Source organism: Calypte anna, chromosome 7, assembly GCF_003957555.1.
Source record: "Calypte anna isolate BGI_N300 chromosome 7, bCalAnn1_v1.p, whole genome shotgun sequence".
NCBI classification, from domain to species: domain Eukaryota; kingdom Metazoa; phylum Chordata; class Aves; order Apodiformes; family Trochilidae; genus Calypte; species Calypte anna.
The window spans coordinates 12,282,674-12,300,828 of record NC_044253.1 but is presented as its reverse complement, the minus strand read 5'-3'; the positions used below and the strand labels follow the sequence as shown (position 1 = coordinate 12,300,828).

The following is an 18,155-nucleotide window of genomic DNA, read 5'->3' as shown; positions in this document are numbered from 1 at the left end:
TTTTTTTTTGTCTAATCCAGTATTTGAGAATAATTTACTTGTTCTAGTACAACCATTTCTTAGAAATAATTTAATTTTTTAAAAAAAATCTTAATTAATTTGAAAATAAAATAGTGCCACAAAGGCCAGATTTTCAAACATGAACCTTATCTCTTGTCGAATTCCCATTGGATAAAAGATCTGAAAAACTGGGTTCCTACTGCGGTGTCTGTGGCAGGGATTTAGAGATCAGACTTCAAGCATCTCTCTGGAAAAAAAAAGCATGACTCTAACCTGCATGTTTTACAGGAAAATGGTTTCTGTTATTCATTTCTTCCCCACCTTCCCTGCTTGCTGGGCTCTGCAGCCCCCGAGGAAGGTCCCGATGTGCCCGAGGTCAGGGGAGGCTGGGGAGGGATGCGAGGGTGAGCGGCTGGTTTCAAACAAAAGTGCAAAGCTTTGAAAGGAGGGACTAAGAAGAAACAGGTGGGAGGATAGTAATATAGCCTCTGAAGTTTATTTGCTTAACGAACAGAAGCCAGGCTGTCAGACCTAGGTCAAATACTCCTCCAGTTTGAGTGTATTTATTTCGTACATGGTCTGTAACCCAACCTGATTTCTGGATTAGACCTCTGTAAAGCTCTGGCCCCCAGGAACCCATCCCGTGTTTACCATCAAGCCCAGCACATGCCAGGGCAGGACCTCAGGGGCCACCTTGGTTTGTGCTGGAGCCTTGTGTCATCAGTAAAGCCTGTAATTGTGGGTCCTGTCATTTCCCACACAAGCTTTGCTTTTTGCAGCTGCAAATTGTGGCTGCAGATCCATCACTTAGCATTCCCATTAATGCGAGCTGTGCCTGAAGGCTCCTGGGTTAAGCTGCTCAGGCTGCTGCACAGAGCCCCTTTGGTGGGTCACCATCCTGCTGGAGACCTGGAGGTGATGACAGTGCTGGAGGACCACATCCACCATGCACCAAGTCTTTCTGAAGTGTCAACTAGGATGAATTTGTATACATAGGAAAGCTTTAAAGTAGCTATTGAGTGGAAGAGAAAGGGTTTTGGGACAGCCTGTCTTGAACAAGGGTGAAACAAAGGGGGTCTCCAGTTGTGGATGTGAAAGAGCTTAGGGCTGTGGAAGTCATCAAAAAGTCGGGATAGAGGGGCTTCACTTTCCTGCTTGTCTGTCCTGAGGTTACAGCACAAGCACTGCTTGAAAAACAGCAAAATAGTGAAAAGGAGGGGAAAAAAAAGCACAAAAGGAAGTGGTTGTGCCAGGGTTATGGACAACTGAAGGGTAAAAGTTACAGTTCACACGTGTCAGTTCCTGAAATCTTCATGTTCTTTTAAGTTTTTAGGACTATCAGTTTTTTTACTCCAAGGTGCTCAGGAGTCAGTTAATCCCTCCAGAGGGAAGTCTGAGCTGGCACAACGGCAAGAAAACTACCTTCCCACATGCACACACACATGCAAAAAAGATTTCTGGTTTCCCACTTAATTTTGGGCTCATCTCATTAATTCCAGTACAGTAAACAGCCAGAGTGCTCCAGAGTATCTCAGGAGCTCAGAAATTTGCATCTGAAAATTTGCATGTGAAAAATTGCAGATCTGCATTAAAATTAGAACGGAAAAGAGGAATTAGTAGTGGGTTTTCCCAAGACCAGCCTGAGGCCAGTAGAACCAAGTAACTATGTGGGTACTCTGAAAACAGGAGTTATGTGAAGATATTTTGAATATAAAGAATTAAAACAGGGTGGACAAAAGTATTTGCAGTGAGAAATGAGGCATGCCTCCTCATTTAATAAAAGTTCCCTTTTTACATTAAATTTGAGACACATGTTTGCTTTTAGGAGACAAGATGCATTGGAATCAACAGAATGAACAGTCAAGTTGACCAAGGGTTCAAAAGCTGTTATTTTTCATGGACCTAAGTTAAAAAAGCAAACAAACAAACAACATGATATTTGTGGTTTGATTTCTTGTTTTGTGGACCTTTCACTGACATTTAATTCACCATCTGTAATGGGGGTAAAACTGCTGTAGTTGATTTTCAGATATGACTGGTCAAGATAGAACTTGCCTGAGAGAGAGGAATTGGTGGCTGTTAATCCTCACCAGTGAGATCTGGATGGGCTCTGAAAGCCCTGCTGTGGCTTATCTGCAAGAATTGTTGAAATGTTCTGGTTAGGGTACTAGTTCTGAACTAGTGCATAGAATAAGCACCAACTGGGGGAAAACCCCACCCACCTTAAATTATTTGTATCTGTATTTTTATTGGAAGTTTTAGCTGACTCAGGTTTCTGTTATGACAGGCTAGGCTGTGTATAGGATGGACAGATTGGTCTATCCACAGACTGGTTTTATATTTGCTAAATTTCTGTGTCTCACTTGCCCTTTAATCCTGGAAAGTCCTTTGTAGCCATCAGCTTTCTTATACAGCCCAAGTTTAAGTGGGGGAAAAATGTCTTTTGGTCCTGATCTTTTTAGGTCTTCAGCTGCCTGAGGCCAGTGGGATGTGAGAACACCCACCCCTTTTCAGGGTCATGCCCTTTTTGCTTGTAGTGGCTGCACTGATAGATTTAGGAACTCAGGAAATATTTGCTGTCTGTCATTTACCTTTGAGCTCTGCTGCACCATCAGCTGCTCCCTTGTGGAGCTAATTTTGCCTCTTTTGTGAGTGGTGACCAGAATCTGGTTTTGTTTTATGTCCTGTAGGGTTGCTGAGCTGGAAGATGCACGTCTAAGATGGAAACTTCTGCTTCAACTGCTTCTGGGAAAAAAGAAGGGAAAGGTGCAGTTCTGGAGGGGAATGGCTTTACAGAGACGGGGAAGAAACCCACTCCTTTAGCAGCTGCAGGAGCAGCAGTGGCACAAGGAGGTACTTTATGTTTTCCACACTTTGAAAGCAGCAGGGGTGTTTTTCATTACACTGTAAGATTTTAATAAGTACGGTGGCATCTGTCCTCCTGTGAACACGCTGAGTTTATTGGGGTTCTTGGCTGTCGGAGGTCACAGGAGCAGGAAGCTGTGGCACCGCATGGTGTCCAAACATCCTTGCATCGTGACCAGTCACTGCTGCTCCTGGAAATCTGGGCTGGAGCAAGGGAGAGGAGGGGTGGTGAAAGGTGGCTATCAGAGGCATCCCATTGCAGCTTAATGCTGCATGGTGTAGGCAGCATGGCAACAGCTGCTCTGCCACGGAGGAGGCAAAGGGCTGGCTGGTGGGGCTGGCTGGAGCTGTGTGAGTGTCCTGACATCATGGCTGGGGACGGGTGTCATGTGCTGGCTGTGATCCTGCTAATGAGTAGCCAGGCTGCACTGTCTTCATCCATTGCTGCTTGGATATCATGGATCAGGAGGAATCTGGGACTTTCTGGCCCTCGCACAAGAAGCTTGCCAAAGAACCCAGTTGTGCCCTTCTTGTAATGTCAGAAACAGCTCAGGTCTTGATTTCTTTTTCCTTCTGTGTTTTTGGCACAATTTTGATTTAGTTGTTGTTGAAGTCAATCAGGATCTCTCATGGACACCTGTGGGCATGGGGTCACTTTTGGGGTGTGTGGGGATGTGCAGGCACGTTCCTCCTGCTGTGATGGTAATTGGCCCCAAGAGAAGCAGGCAAAATACAGCCCTAGAAAACACATCCCTCACTGGCACACGTGCTGGTGGATCTCCAAGTTGGAACCAGGACCTTTCATGGTGGCTTCAGCTGTGGGCAAGGCTGTGCCTGACAGGGAGGCCTCAAACTGACCTTGCTGGGGACTGGGCAAGGAGACAAACTCAGAAGGGGCTGCATCAGCTCATGTGACAAGAGAAAACCCAGCTGTGTAAACTTCGTAGGCAGCTTTTTTCCCCCTATTTAAAATATAGCCTATTGGTAGCCGGAGTCTGTCTCAAAACCCTTCCCTTCACTGCAGTGTGGTTTCTCATCATCCCAGGAGAGCAGCTTGAAAACTTCATGGGATCCTTAGTTCCTTCACAGCTCGGCTGGAGAGTTTGTGTTTTCTGTTGGCTGAGTTTTGAAGATAGTTCCTAACCCAAGTTTCTTTCATCTGCTTCATTTACCCTTCCTTTTCAGCACTTCTGTTACCCATTTTTTTGTTTACATGTTGATCTGAGAAGATTCAGATGTACAGAATAAGGTAACAGCTGTTAGATTGTAACCTATCAGTTCATGTGTTTGATAACTTTGTTAGTTTTTGTTCGACAAAGGAATGCTTTTCTTAAAAAGAACTGGAAAACCTTTTATATAGAATTGGTTGGGGAGAAATGTATTTTCACGGTGCTGAATGAGCTGGAGCCACTTTCCTTGTGAGCACTATACAAGGTGGCAGAAAGAAAGGCTCTCTGGGCAGCAGAAATAGAGGAAAGGCAGAGAGAGCAACATTCAAGAGTTGCCATCCGCCAGCAAACTTTGATAACCAATGAGGAAGCATGGGCTGTAGGAAACTAGAGGCAGTTTACCTGAAGCATCATCTCAGTGACTGGCATATCCAAAGGGCTCACTGATGCCAGCAAAGTCCAAGTACATGCTAAATTTCAAAACCCACAGTGCTGTTATGAATAAACATCTCTTCACTTGACACTTGCCTTGGGAGTGCCTCCACTGAGGACATGATCATTGCATTTCCAGAGATATGATGGAAATGAGGATTCCCCTGAGGTGGGGTGTACATTGGTCCATTTGGCACCCCTGGAGACTTGATGGGTTTTTAAGCATCCAGTATTAGTATTAGTCCCATGAGCGGTGTGCTCTTGCCTTTGGAAAGAATGATTTACAGGCTCAGTATTTCTCCTTTTATTAAGAGGAAGTGGAGAAGTAGGTGGAGGATTGTTTGAAGATGACAGGAAAATTGTGATGAAAGCATTGTGTAATGAGATGTAAAGAATGAAATCTATGTCATGCTGTGAGGAGAAGTGCTCCTAAATGACCTAAACGAGTTGGCAGTGAAGCAGCGTGCGATCAGCCGCTGGCCTCGGCACTCTGCAGGTGATGCACGTGGTTCAGAGGGCTTTCCTTTAAATTCTGGCTAGACATAACACATGCTTCTGAAGGGGAGCAGCATGGTGTGTGTTTATAAGTAGAAAAATTAATATAAAGTCATCTTATCAGTTAATTGCAAGGTGTGATTTAGCAGATAAAAAAAAAGGCTGGGTAGTGATGATAATGAACTTACATGGTATTCATGCTAATAAAACTTACTTGCTTCACTAAACTAGTGTAATTACTCATAACAGGCTAGAAATATACATATTTATGCTCATTTTCTTTCAGAAGAAAATGAACAAGGCATGGAGATTAATTATGTTGTTCAGCTTGAGGAGGTGAACAGCTTTAGAGGGAGGGCCTCCCAGTTTCCCACCCTGCTTTGGGCCGTACAAACAAGTCTTTATTCTCATCCAAGACAAACTCTTGATTTTATTTATTGTAAAGGTTTTACTCTTTGTAGTAGCATGTGAGAAAGTGGCTGCAAAGCTCAGCTAGAGCTGCAGATCACCAGGCTGCTCTCCAGAGCCAAACAAATGTAATTTACAACACATTTCTTCTCCTTTCTTCTACTGAATCATGCAGATGGAGTGCCAACATCATATGTTTCACAGATCACAAGGTTTTCTTTTTCCCTTGTAGAAATTAATAGATTCATAAGGTTTTTGTTATAATTAAGGTAATTAAAGCAATATACTGAATATTAGTTGAATAATTGAGTAACAACTATTTTATATTATTATTATTATTTAGACTGTATTATTATAAGGCAGCAATATGTCTATTCTTCATTTCCAGTTCTGCTGCTTTGGATATTTGTCCCAAACGTTTCCAGCTTTGAACAAAAAGTTATGGCTGTAGGAAAAGAGATCAGTATTGTTGATGCTGTCAGTGGAAAAGAGTCCTTTGGTCTAACAATCTGCATCTCATATTTTTAGTCTACTGAAGCTGCCGCTTCAGAGATCTTCGGTGACAATTTTTTATAGTAACTCATTGATCAGATGTTCAGAAGTTGGCCTCATAGAAATGACATGAGTGAAGTCTCCTAATTTTCTATTTTTCCATAAGCCATAAGTCTAAGCTTCTGTCTTCTGTTTCAATAGGCACATGTGTATATGTGTGACAGAGATGGAAGCTGGTTTTAATGACAATAGGTTAGAGCTCTAGGCAGTCAGGCCTGCAGAAGAGCCTCTCACTTGTGCTGTCTCCACTTTTGGAAGGACAGCTCATACTCTTCAAGTTTAGAAAACTCTTTCGTTGAGTGCAGAAGTGCATATTGCTGATCGGGTAGGAGACTTTGGAGCAGAGCACCTTATGAGCGAGGGTGGGTTATGTCCTCCAGGCTAGCACTGTAGCATCCTCCAGATCAGCATGCACAAGGAAGTCCAGGAGCATGGCTGGTGGGGAAATTTAAATGAGCCACTCTTTCAGAGGCAGAGATATTTAGCAAGATGGGTTTCTCATCTTGTAATAAAAATTAAATACAAATCCTCCTAAATGCTAACTCTTTGACTTAAACAAGGCCCAGAATGCACCTTTCCCTCTTTACCTCGCTCTCAGCATGACACAAACACCAAGTTCCCAAATTGATGTTGTTTATGTTTGAAACATTTTTCTGATGTCTGGCTCTGTCAAGACTAATTTTAACATTTCTAAAGCTGGGTAAAAATACAGCCTCATTACTTTGATGTCAGAGCATAGTTTACTATTAGTATATTCTGGGGTTTATCATTTTAGTCATGTTTAACACGGCTGCAGCAGGCATGCACTATTAAATCTGGCTTATTTTACATTCCTGTCCGAGATTATTTATTTGGAACAATTTCCTCTCTATCAAAAGACACGGCTAATGCTGAGTTTTAATGTGTTATTTACACACAAAATAACCTATTTACAACTCGGTATCTGCCGCAGGGAGAATGAATGGGGCAGTGCTCCCTTCATCCTGTTGTATCTGAGTTTAACAATCTGGATTGCTAATAGAACCATTTATCATGGGGTGGTAATTTATTTTATGTTAGCTGCACAGGTCTCCCTGCCTCTGATCTATGGAAATACTTTGTATATAATGAAGTTCAACAAGTCATTTGGTGTAAACATGGGGAAACCAAGCTGCAGAACCAGAAGACTGGCTATGCTTTTTTTCCAGGAGGTAATGACTCTCCTCTGATATTAAGGCTTCAGTTGATGAAATACAGCTTTGCTCCCCGTATTTGCTGTAAGGGCAGAGTGTGGGGCTTTTCTGCAGTGGATCAGAGATTGGGATGGAGTTTGGTGACTTGATTTATGAGCTGGCGGGAATGCTCAGTACTGCAGAAGTAGCACACTCAGCCCTTTCATAGGCAGAAGAGAAGGGCAGGGAGCACCTCTTGTTGCTCTCCAGGGGTCTTCTGTAAGCAAGCCCTGAATGGCATTGGCAGGGAGTCCTTGTGCAGTTCAGCTTGTCTCAGTGCTGGATTATGGGAAGACCATGTAAATGAGGTGGAGGAAATGCCAGCATCCCAGCAGACCTCAGCGCACTGAAAAAATATATAGTTTGTGTGGCCTGAGACTCAGACAAATTAGAAGGAGAACAGCCCCTATGAAATCATCTCCTCTGTCCACCCTGCAGGGGCAGAGATCTTCTCCAAAGAATGTTTTTCAGTTGTCCACATTTTCCAGGAAAATTAATATAACCAGTTCAAGCACATTCTTAGCTTCCCTGCCTTGCATTGCTTTGCTCTATACAACTTAAAATGTTGAGGCACAGGCTTAACAGAAAAGCCTGGGCTGGCTTCAGAAGGGAAGGGATCAAGATGAGAAAACCCTGTAATCTAAGCTGCAAAATTCTCCTGATGACCCCATCTTTATAGTGTGTCTACTGTATATAGTTCAGTGGGCCCCAGCTTCACATCGAGTAGGGATTCAGTGCACTGCTGCCATAAAATAGATAGCAATCAAGAATTGTATTTCTTCCCTAAGCATTTCTATCAGTCTTAAATGGCAGTAATTCTGTTGGGTCTTCAAGTGGGTTTCTTTGCTACCATAGCCCCTCTGGCTGGCCTGATTGCCCACAGGTCTCTCTTGTGTACCCACTCATGTCCCTTGGGGCAGCCAGAGGTCTCAGATGCTCTGGCTGGTGTCATGCTGAGGCTGTTCCCCAGCTGCAGGGTATCAGGGCTTGTGGCCAGCTGCTGGCTTTGGATCATGCTGGTCACCTGATACCTGCCCTCCTCTGAGATAAAGAGGGATCTGTAGAGAGATAGATCAAGTTAAAGCCACACTGTACCATTTGTTCAATGTGCAGTATCTGGTGTGAGGGCATGGTGGGGAGCACTGTGGGGTGCAGAATTTTAGTAGTTAAAATTGCCACAAACATTTCTACAAAGAAGCACATATTTTCTTTTACTTACCCTCTTTCCATAGCTTGCAATGTCAAGTCTCTTTACTGTAATCTATAAAATAGTCAGCAATGCATCTTAACTGGTTAATCCTTTGCTTAATCAAGTGACTGGAGTCTTACTTCTACAATGCCATTTTTTCTCTCTCTCTCTTTTTTTTTTTTTTAAATCATGAGGAAACCCAGCATCTACATACTGGGTTTCTTGTGTGGCAGCCAGCCCTGTGGGCAAAGGTGCAACCTCAGAGTGGATAACCATTAATGTTTACATACTTTTTTTGTTAACATTGTGTAGTCCTTACAGATGATGCTGGAGTGCATATCACCACAGCATTTGATGATGCAGCAACTTTGTAACATCAGCCAGCATTCACTGATTACCCACAGCTCTCCCCAAAATTGTCATACCAAAAATTTGTACAATTTCAGCCCATTAAAGATGACAAGGTACTTTGAAGATAGAGCAATTTAATCTTATTTCTAACCACATTGCAGGATTGCATGCCAACTTGAAAAGCTTTTATGAGTTTAAAATAAAAAAGGTATACTTCACAGGCTGGTTCTGGCACTGGTGATCCCAACCACTAAGTACCACCTGAAAGACCTTTGTATTTTGTGAATGTATTATTATTATTATTATCATTAATAACAGTCATAATAGCTTCCAGCTTTCTGCTATTTTGTAAGCTACAAAAGCTTATCCTGACAAGTGCTGATATATTTTATTTTCTGCAAGTCCAGTTTAGACTTCAGTAAAGTGCATCTGAGAGGGTACCTAAATATAACCTTTTCAAATTATGCTAAATTTACCTATTTGTGGGTTGGTGATTTATAGTCAAGTAAGAAAATCTGATGGTGATAAAGGATTAGATTCATCATGATGCTTTCCAGGACTGTCTCCTCTGTGCTGCCACCATGTCCCCATAGTCTCTTTGACAGCTTTTTGTGAGAATATCTGAGAATTTGCACATTTGTGAGAGTATCTGAGAATTTGCACAGGTTATTGTAAGTTCATTTTTCCCAACACCATCAATTAACCATGGCATTTGAGCCTGCAATATTCACTGAAGACCAGAAAAGGGCTTGGTTTGTCTGAGGCTGGCTGCCTAAATGTAGGTGTATAGTTTGGGATTCTTTTGCACAAGGATGGAGTAAATCACCTTGTGGAGGTGCCTGCTTTGATCCCTTGAGGGCTTCACGCCTGATTTGGGGTAGCTGATGTCAGGTGGGCCACTCCCAGTCTTCCTGACTTGACCAAAATTGCAGTCCAGAGTAGGACTAGATTAATGCTTCAAAGCCCTTCGATCATGCTCATCAGTCAGTAGCCTGATGAAGAGTCTGAGAGCCCTGGCTGCCAGCTCTGAACTGAAATCTCATCCTCCTGCTTCCCAGTCCAGAGGCAAACTCAGCACCAAAGTGTTAACACAGCCCAGGGAGGTGCTGCCCAGAGGTGCTCCAGCTTTACACCAGCATTGACAAAACTGCTGTTTTAACAACCTGTTCAGAGAGATGGGCAAGTTAAAGTTCCCACTAAAAAGGCAAGGCAAAAACCTAGTAATTTCTAAAGGTTAAAAAAGACTCCTAAAAATAGCCCAAGTGGAGGAAGGCTACTCATGCAAAAGTAAATAATTATGTTAAGGGAAGCAACTAGAGAGGCCAGTTGTGTAAATCACTGTAAGGGGAACAAGCCTTAGATAAAATCCATTCTTTTATCACACAGATTAAGTCTTCCTTTTGACACTTAATAATTGATAGGATTTGGCAGAGCGGTCCACGGCTGCCTGTGAGGAGCAGTGGGAGTGCTCCCAGGGTCAGACAAGTGGCAGAGAAAAATGTTCTTAGAAATGCTGTGCATCCAATACTAACACCAAGAAATGAGGCTTGTCTTCCCAGCACTTCATAAAGAATTTCTACATGGCCTTGAGAAGACAGCCATGCACCTCAGAGTGAAAGGAGGACTTGTCATTGCTCATCTCCTCCTTAAACTGCTCCCCATGAAATCAGGGTGTTTCTTTTCATGGTTTGATGTGGCTATGAGCAAGGTGCAGAGGCTTGGGAGGACAAAGCCTGCTCCTCTGCACTTATGATTTTTATTTTTTTTTTGATTAATAAGATTTGTGCCATCTGGTGGCTTCTGACAGCTCAGATCCCCAGAGGGGGGCTTCTTTTATCTTGGTCAGTGGCAAGAGTGCCTGAAAACTTGAGCCTCTTGCACTTTTCTCCTCACAGGGACACCCTGGTAAGGGCAATGCCATTGCTCCCATTTGGCAGACAGGGAGCACGGAAGTTTTTCCAAAGTGGTTGTAATGGGTTCAGCTGTTTCAGAGAGACATCGGGAACTGGTTATCTCTGTGACTGTGGAAGTTCATGGGTGACGTACAGGAGACCCTCATGATACAAAGGACTTAGGCCAGGTCTCCTGGGTCACTATATCCACTGGCAAGTCCTTCCTCTCTCAGTGATCTGCCATGTAATTGTGGTCAAATGACTCAAATTCTCAAGGCCATCTGCCAAAGGGAGGAGTTGTTTCTTTCCCTTCAGGAGAAAACAAGTTATGTGTGCATCTTATACTGCCTTTGAGAAAATCATGTTTCAGCAGTCAATGCCATTTTGGTTACATTAGGGTGTTTAAAAGTATGGTAGCACTGATTGGATTTCACTGAATTTAAACTCATTTTTGGCAGTGCCTTGTCCGGTACTGTAGGCTCAAAATTAGGGGACTACAGGTTTTCTAGAACCAAGTGGAACGAAATTTTCAAAAACCTTAAATTTTGAGATAAACCAGTATCCCATTAATTCTGTGTGGGCCCTGTATTTGGCATGAAGAGTTCTCTGACCTTAATGGTAACGACAGAGAATGAAGATCAAACCAGGATTGTAAGTCTAGTTCTTACCTTGAAGGAACAGCGTGGATACAGTGACCTGCAATGGTTGTTCTGTGACTCCTGTAGTGGTGTTGGCCTGAAATCGGGCAAACCTTGGCAGAAAGAATAGAACAAAAGTTTGAACATGTAGGCTGACTGAGTCCCAAACAAAAATAAATAAATTAATCACTGAATGTGATCCCATGTGACCACAAATGAAAAACATTTCACACAGACCTGTGTGAAATCAATATTACTCTTTTTCTACAGTGTTAGAGAGCTCTGTGGGGTTTTTCTCCCTTTTTGTACCTCTTTCCTTCTTCTGGAATCCCAGATATTTTAAAGACAGAATTCCATTGAAAATGCTTCCAATTGTAAGTAAATTGTAAACAAGAACAGGAGTATTGCATGCAAAATATTTATATTTACTGCCACTAATATATGATTTTTAAAATACATCAACATTTGCAGTTTCTGTTTGAATGATGCCTTTTTGGCCAGAAAGCTGTTCTTTTCTTCTGCACGAATCAGCTCATAACTCTTGACAGATTTTTTTTTAAAAATCACAGCTTGCAACAGATGCACCCCCAAGTAAACAGTTAAAGTAGATGTTTTAATTACTTCAGTTGTATTGATACAAAAGATCAGTTTCTGAGCATTCCTGAAAACCATCCAAGAGGAGGTAAACTATACCATAGAAGGGAGCTATCTTCCTGCAAACCTCTGTCCCTGTGTGTGCTGCTGCCTCAACAATAACTTACTCATTTAAACAAAACTTCTGCACCTAATGAGATGCTCTGAGCATAAAGAATCATAGAATTTCATGAGGCTAGAAGCTAAATTAAGCTAAATCTTGTTCATATCAGTTTGCAGGTACAGCCGGTGATGTTCTTTCTGAGGCATTTACAGCCACACTTAAAAGCAAAAAGAGTGAAACACAGAGGTGTGCTTTAGGCATTGATTTGCACGTCCCATTTTAACGAGAGGAGTTATTATGTGTTGTGGGAAGCTGACCCGACTCCCAGAGGCTGCGTGTGTGAGGATACCCAATTTTTTGGTGGCTCCCTGCAGTGAGGGCACAGAACTAAGCCTGGAGAAAATTAGTTTCAGTTCCTGATCCAGCCCCAAACTTCCTTCATGATTTGGGGAAAGCTGCTTGACTTCCCTTTGCTCCCCCATTTATATAATGAACTTGGGTTGTTCTCTGGGCCTCCAGGCCCATCCATCAGCATCTGGTGAGCACGTTTATGGCACTGCTCATACTGAAGCACTTAACGGGTCAAATCACAGAAAGGTTGTAGTGCCCCCCTCCCCACCTCCTGCAAGAGGCTACTGCTGCCCCTGGGCACTGCCTTGCAAGGGTGACCTTGTTCAGATGTCTGAGGTGTCAACCTGCTGCTGTCAAAGAGGCCCAATAAAACAGATTTGCGGGATTAGGGAAAGTAAGGTTAAGTTCTTATAGCCAAAGTATTTTCAATATCTACAGTGGAGAGACTGCTCCTGGATACATGAAGTTGACTGTATTCCAAGGGGTCATGCTGTGCTCTGGAGTAAGAAAGTCTTTCATGTGATCTTCCCTGGCAGACTCAGTTGGAGAACATCATGTTATTAATAGCTGTGTGCATTTCTTTTATTGAAAAAAGAGAAAATAGATTTTTCCCAGTTTAAAGGGTTTCTTACATATGTAATCTATGAGTAAGGTTCATCAAACAGTTTGCTGAAGTTCAAATACCTGGACAGACCTGGATGAATTTCTAGAAACAATGCAGAACTTCAGAATTTCACCTTGGCCCAAGAAATAAGAAAGTGGTTTTAGCAAAGTTCTTTGTAATTAGACTCTTAGGAAAGGTGTTGTTCTGGGGACCAGGTGACGGAAGGAGAAGAAAATCACTGACATGGGATAGCAGCTTCAAAGAAACCTTTCATTTCAGCTTTCTCTCCTGTTAGCCTTCTGTGCACATGCACACTCTAATACCATAATCAACTGCAAAGAAGCTGGCAATACCATTGTTTTGTGCATTTTTTTCCCTTTGGAAAACCCTGAGGGGACCTTTATGCGCTGTTACAAAGGCATCCTTAAAACACCTTTACTGCAGGGTCCTGTATTTCATGTGCTGAAACAGTGACTCTCAAAATAGGTATGAGACAGCTGAATGTGTGAAAAACATTTGCATCTCTATTTCTGAGCTCTGAATATGCTTCATCGCTTTTGTAAGCAAGCTAAGAGACTTGGGAGGAAAAAAAGTTTTGCAAATTTTGGTGCTTCTTTCAATTTTAATTTCACTCTAAACAATGTCTTAGCTGCTGAAATAAGATCCAAGCCTATATTTGGCCACATAGAGTCACTGACACTTGGAACAGGCTGGATTTATATGTGGTTACTAAAAAATATATAGCAAAATGAAAGTCTCAGACACTGAGTTCATGTGCATTGCCCATTGTAAAGATAAGTAACGGCTGTTATAAGTTCACTTAAATGGTTACCTTTGGGACATAAAAGGGATCTTTGAAGACACTAAGTCTTAATACAGAAATGTTTACTCATAAAAAATACATTTGGAGTGGGGGAGGGGACCACATTTCCTATTAATGTGGGGTTTGGCTTTTATAGTAGGCTGTAGCAGGTCTTTAACCTCTGTAGCACTTGAGCGGGGTAGAAACGAGCTTCTCTCAGTATCAGCCCAAAGGGCCTTTCTTCACTTCCCATATCTGCAGTGCCTCTTGTAAAGATGGTTTTAGTTTATCCTTCCTTTCCGTGACCCAAAAGAAAAACTACTCTTTTTCAACTTCAAAACCTGCTAGTAGTTAAGTCCTGAGGGCAGAACAGAAATGTGCTCCTGAATTTGGTTCACTTAACCTTGTGTTTTGTGAGGTATGGGGCTGATAGCTCAAGCTATGCTTAGACAGTGGGAATTTGAAGGCTATGTCAGCAAACTAAGGCATGAGAACAGAAAATGAATTAGCCTTTGAATACCATGGTTGTAGATACCACAAAGGAAGGGTGATGTTTCTCCACATGATCATAAAAGGGTGCAGATGTGCAAGCCCAGCATTCCCAATACACATCCAGGTGCACAGGAAGTGGGTGATGGCTCGTGCCACTTGTGAGTTTTCTGGTTCTGCAGGTAATTTTGAAATACTTTTCTCTAGAAAATTGTTACATGCTTCTAAGCAAGGCAAAAGGTGGTGTCAGTAGCATTTGATCAGTGCTGTGTGAACCCATAACTAGGGAGGACATAATTTCTGCTTCACAGATTTGCAAAAGTATTTCTTAATATGGTAAGACAGAAGGTGCCAGAATGGCTGAGAGAAGTTTGGAGTCGTTTATGGAAACAGTGGCAGATTATGGTCAAAAGCATTTACTTGGATAAAATGCTTTACAGAGCAGGAGGAGTAGACTGGACTGGACATGTGAGAGGAAGGCTGAGTTGTGTAGAGGGACTGGAAGGCCTCTGACCAGCTCTTGTCCAGAGGAGTGAGGAGCGAGGAGCAAGACTGCAACAACAAAAATTGAGCCCAAAGACACAAAATCGTAAGATCTTCAATAGGTGAACTTAGTAGCAAAGGGAAAAGTCATGAAGTATTTGAGTGGCAGATTTACGTGCTCCTAGAAGTGTAATAAGAAACTGCCTGGGTGCAGAGAAGTACAAAAGGTTGAGAAGCTAGAAAAAAGCCCACGTTAATTGTGAAGTTGAGATGACTGGATTCCTGATGAACCTTTTCTCTAAGCCCATGGCCCAGTGTGAAGTTAGCTCTTCACATGCCAGTGCCAAGGCAGGATTATTGGTGGACTTTCTTATTGTTATTCCAAAACACGATGCTCGTCCAGGCAGTAAGCCTTTAGATAAGTAACAGAAATTAGGTTTTGAGTCACATACTGACCTGTCTTTGTAGTTGGTACAGCATGTTCTGGTCATGTAATGAGAAGGAGGATAGATTAAACAAAAGAAAGGGAAGGTTTTCATTCAGGAAATTGGTATGGTAATGATAGATATGGGGCCTTGGCATGTTTCAGATAGGCTCAATCTAGTCTTTTCAGGTAGAAGATACGAGCACGGTTCTTGCTTACATTCACCCAGTCAAGCATGAGGAGGTAACAAGTTCTCTGGAGAGGCTGGTATTTAATATCTGCCGGATGCTTGCTGGAGAATACAAATACACATCTCAAGTTTAGTGTGCCCTGGGAGGTGTAGATGTTTGGTAGCAATATGCCTGGCCCAATAACCACATCTCCCACAGCTCCATGGCAAACCTGCCTGGATTTTCATCCCCTGCTATTTGGATTACAAAGGTGATAGACCAATCAAAAAAGCCTTTTGCTGACCTTTCTGGAAGAGTTTATGGAGGGTTAGTGTGCAAGAGGGAGAGATGCTGAGGTGTTCATCAGGGTATCACAGGGGGTGGGTAAGGGCAGTGGCAACATCAGTTACCCAAGAAGTCACTTGGACCATCCTCTCCAGCAGGACAAGCCATGTGTTGAGACGCAGTGAGGGCCACAGGGAGGGCTTGTGCTAGAGGAGAAGCTTCAACCAGATGTGGTGTGTGCATGCCCCTCCAAGGCCACAGTGAGAGGAGAGGCAGGGTGGCATCCAGGCCTGCTGCAGACCTTGTGGGAAGCCCTGGAGATCCCACAGCTTGCCCTGAGGCTGGAGTGGGGAAAGCACTTCTATGAATCTTGCTTTCTTAGGAAAAAAAAAAAAAAAAAAAAAAAAAAGGAAGGAAAAAAGAAATAACCCCTGCAAGGCTCCATATAAATCAGGGCAATAAAACTGCCTGTGGTCGCGATCAAATTATACGGTCTAAATCTATATAAAAGAACTGGAGCCGGTTCAGTCCAGCACTGATGTCCTCATTGCTGTAAGCAGTGAACAAGGAGGGAGGAAGAGGGAGGGCAGGCACTGGGCTCCCAGTACCATAGCATCGAGGAAACAATTTGCTGAGGTGGTTGAAGTACGTTTTTTCAGAATCTGTTTGTGTCCACAAGGGTTTGAGAAGAGGATGTCGTCTGCTTACTTGGTAACTTGTGTGTGGCCTGCAAGTGGTTTCAGATGCTTGGCCAAAACCAAATAATTTCTCCTTTTAGGAAATTTGAAAAGTATGTGTGCATCCCAAAAAAGAACGGAGATTTGTACTGATGTCCCGTGCTCCTGCCACAGCGCCTTGTGTAACTGTGGCACCACGTGTTGGACATGTGGCGAGAAAGGGATTACTGAGCTTTCTCTGCTAGAAACAGAGACTAGATATTATTATTTGGGCTTTTTGTGAGACTCTGGCTTTATAGATTGTTTTTAATGGGAGAAAAGACTACTGAGGTATGTTGTATATCTTCATAATTCAGCTGAATGCTGCAAAAATGTCCAAATTAGGACATGGTACTTACTAGAAGTGAAATAACAGAACTAGTAAACTTTCACAGTGAAAAGAACTTGCAGATAAAGTTGAAATTTATGATGGTGTAGATTTTTGAACTGAAGCTTTTGGCTTCTTTTCTGAGTATCCTGGCCACACTGACAAGTTTATAAATCTCTGCGGTTCTTGGCTAATATCCTGAGGATCTGCATTGTCCTGCTCGGAAATGGTAGCTTTCTTCACTGCTAATTAAGGGCTGTATTAAGGAGAGTGGTTGGAGCAAGAGGGGTCTTTCAAATCCTTCAGCTTTCACAGGAAACAAAATAACAGAATTACCTTGGTTGGAAAAGACCTTTAAGATCACTGAGTCCAATGGTTAACCTAACACTGACAAGTCCTTCAACTAAGCCATATCCCTTACTCTTAAATAACTTCTGGGATGGTGACTCCACCACTGCACTGGACAGCCTGTTCTGACACTTGATAACCCTTTCAGTGGAGAAATCCGTCCTAACATCAAATTGAAACCTCCCCTGGTGCAACTTGAGGCCATTACTTCTTGTCCTATCACTTGTCACTTTATAGAAAAGAGTAGAGAGGCTGCACAGGTGCAGCCTGAAATCCAGAGGGGTGCCTCTCACCCTGCATCTTCACAGCAGCTGGGCTGGGTCAGCTAGAAGGTGTGAAAGACTCATTGGCTTGGGAGGCTGGGGGGAAAAGACATTAAAATCATCGAATCTCCTGGGACAAAGGGAAGAAAAAGGAAGCTAGAAACAGATTTAGACACAATCCATTGAGGACCACTGTACACCTGGCTGAAGCAAGTGGCACCAAGAAATTTCATAACCTGTTATATTTATGTAGCAGATTTCATCCTCAAAGCATTTTACGAACTTAATGATGTGCAAACTCTGCATGCATGTATCCTTTCATCTGCCAACCACCATAGCATCTTTGGTGTGAAGCCTGGTGATGGCTGCTTTGTAGCATCCTGACAGCTTACAATAGCAAATGGGAAATGCTTTAACTGATTGAATAGGGAGCAGTCAAGTTTAGTGAGGCAAAACTGAACCTTTGGGCAAGACAGAGGGATGGAAAACAGTTGTGATGGTATGTATGGTGATATCTTTTCTGACTACTATCCGTCAATGATTAACCTTTTAAAGATCCCACCAGATAGAGCTTTCTTTAGTGAAAGCTGGAAAATTAACCTTAGCTAGCCAGAAATGTGGTATGAACTTTCTGCAGTGACACTTGAGTGTCTCCCACCTCAACACTTGTGATACCAAGTCACACGAGGTGCTTTTCCACCTGAGGTTAAGCAGGATCAAATAACGAGGTTCTACAGATGCCAGTGTGATGTTGTCCATTTCTTAAATTTTGCCACTTAATGGCGTTCTTATCTCAAAAGAGACCTGGAGGATGAAACAGTTGATAGCATATCAAAGTTGTTGGGAAATACAAAAATATGCCACACCAACACCTTTGTCCCTGTTACTTTCCCAAGAAAGTTCTGTATTTTGAGGGCTGGTAGTTTTCAATGTCACCAACACTGTAAGAGGTTTTTTTGTGCTGTCTTATCCCCCAGCTTGATGAGTTCTGCA

General features: G+C 42.7%; 1 protein-coding gene across 3 annotated transcripts in view; it reads left to right on the top strand.

Annotated features, from left to right (window-relative positions):
* The window catches only part of GLI2 (GLI family zinc finger 2), a 186,469-nt gene that overhangs the window by 45,667 nt on the left and 122,647 nt on the right, over positions 1–18,155 (top strand). For all 3 annotated transcript variants that reach the window (XM_030454712.1, XM_030454713.1, XM_008497000.2), the window contains exon 2: positions 2,691–2,853. In XM_030454712.1, the coding sequence (XP_030310572.1) occupies positions 2,721–2,853 (133 nt within the window). In that variant the 5' untranslated portion in view covers positions 2,691–2,720. The remainder of the gene's footprint in view (positions 1–2,690; positions 2,854–18,155) is intronic.